Source organism: Cyphellophora europaea (assembly GCF_000365145.1).
Source record: "Cyphellophora europaea CBS 101466 unplaced genomic scaffold supercont1.15, whole genome shotgun sequence".
In the NCBI taxonomy this organism is placed as follows: Eukaryota; Fungi; Ascomycota; class Eurotiomycetes; order Chaetothyriales; family Cyphellophoraceae; genus Cyphellophora; species Cyphellophora europaea.
The window spans coordinates 362,418-363,136 of record NW_008481803.1 but is presented as its reverse complement, the minus strand read 5'-3'; the positions used below and the strand labels follow the sequence as shown (position 1 = coordinate 363,136).

The 719-nt window shown below is 52.7% G+C and overlaps 1 protein-coding gene across 1 annotated transcript; it reads left to right on the top strand.

Moving 5' to 3' along the window:
* Nucleotides 1-42: 42 nt before the first annotated feature.
* HMPREF1541_10928 (uncharacterized protein) lies at nucleotides 43-497 on the top strand (the record flags this gene model as incomplete). The annotated part of the gene is made up of 2 exons (XM_008715597.1): nucleotides 43-338; nucleotides 389-497. The coding sequence occupies 2 exons, from the start codon at nucleotides 43-45 to the stop codon at nucleotides 495-497; spliced, it is 405 nt and encodes a 134-aa protein (XP_008713819.1).
* Nucleotides 498-719: the final 222 nt, after the last annotated feature.

Below are 719 nucleotides of genomic sequence, written 5' to 3'. Positions count from 1 at the left end.
GAGGGAGGTGAACCCGAATCGCGTGCCAAGGAACTCATAAACATGATCGAAGCGGTGGGGTATGGTGCCTCAGTTGATCGGTTGCAACCCCACAATGCAAAGAAACCAGAGATGCACAATGCCCCTACTGATGCTTGGCATGCGACCTATAACCTCCATGGTATGACCTGCAGTTCGTGTGTGGGTCACATCACGCGGGCTGTCCAGGCGCTTGATTTCATCAACAAGGTGGAGATCAGCCTTCTCAGCCATATCGCGTCCGTCATTTTCTTGGGCAGGGACAATGTCAGCGCAATCTCCCAGGCCATCGAAGACGCAGGTTATGGCGCAGCCTTAGAGTCAATTACCCCCATTCGTCCGTCTTCAGGACAAGACTCTCTGCGCACAGTATCGATCCGCATCAGCGGGCTGCACTGCGAGCAGTGCCCAAAGCGCATCGAAAGTGCCATCAGCGAGCTGGGATGGGTGACTCTCGGGACCGCACCTTCTTTAAGTGATCCCGTCCTAACCATATCATACATTCCGGACGCGCCTCGAAATACCATCCGGAGCATCTTATCTACCGTCACAAACGTGGATCCTTCTTTCGAAGCCGATACATATCATCCTCCTACGCTGGAAGAACGGTCACGGCAAATGATGGCGAGTGAACAAAGGCACATTTTATACCGTGTGGTCATGTCAATCATTGTGGCAATTCCAGCCTTGATCATTGGCAT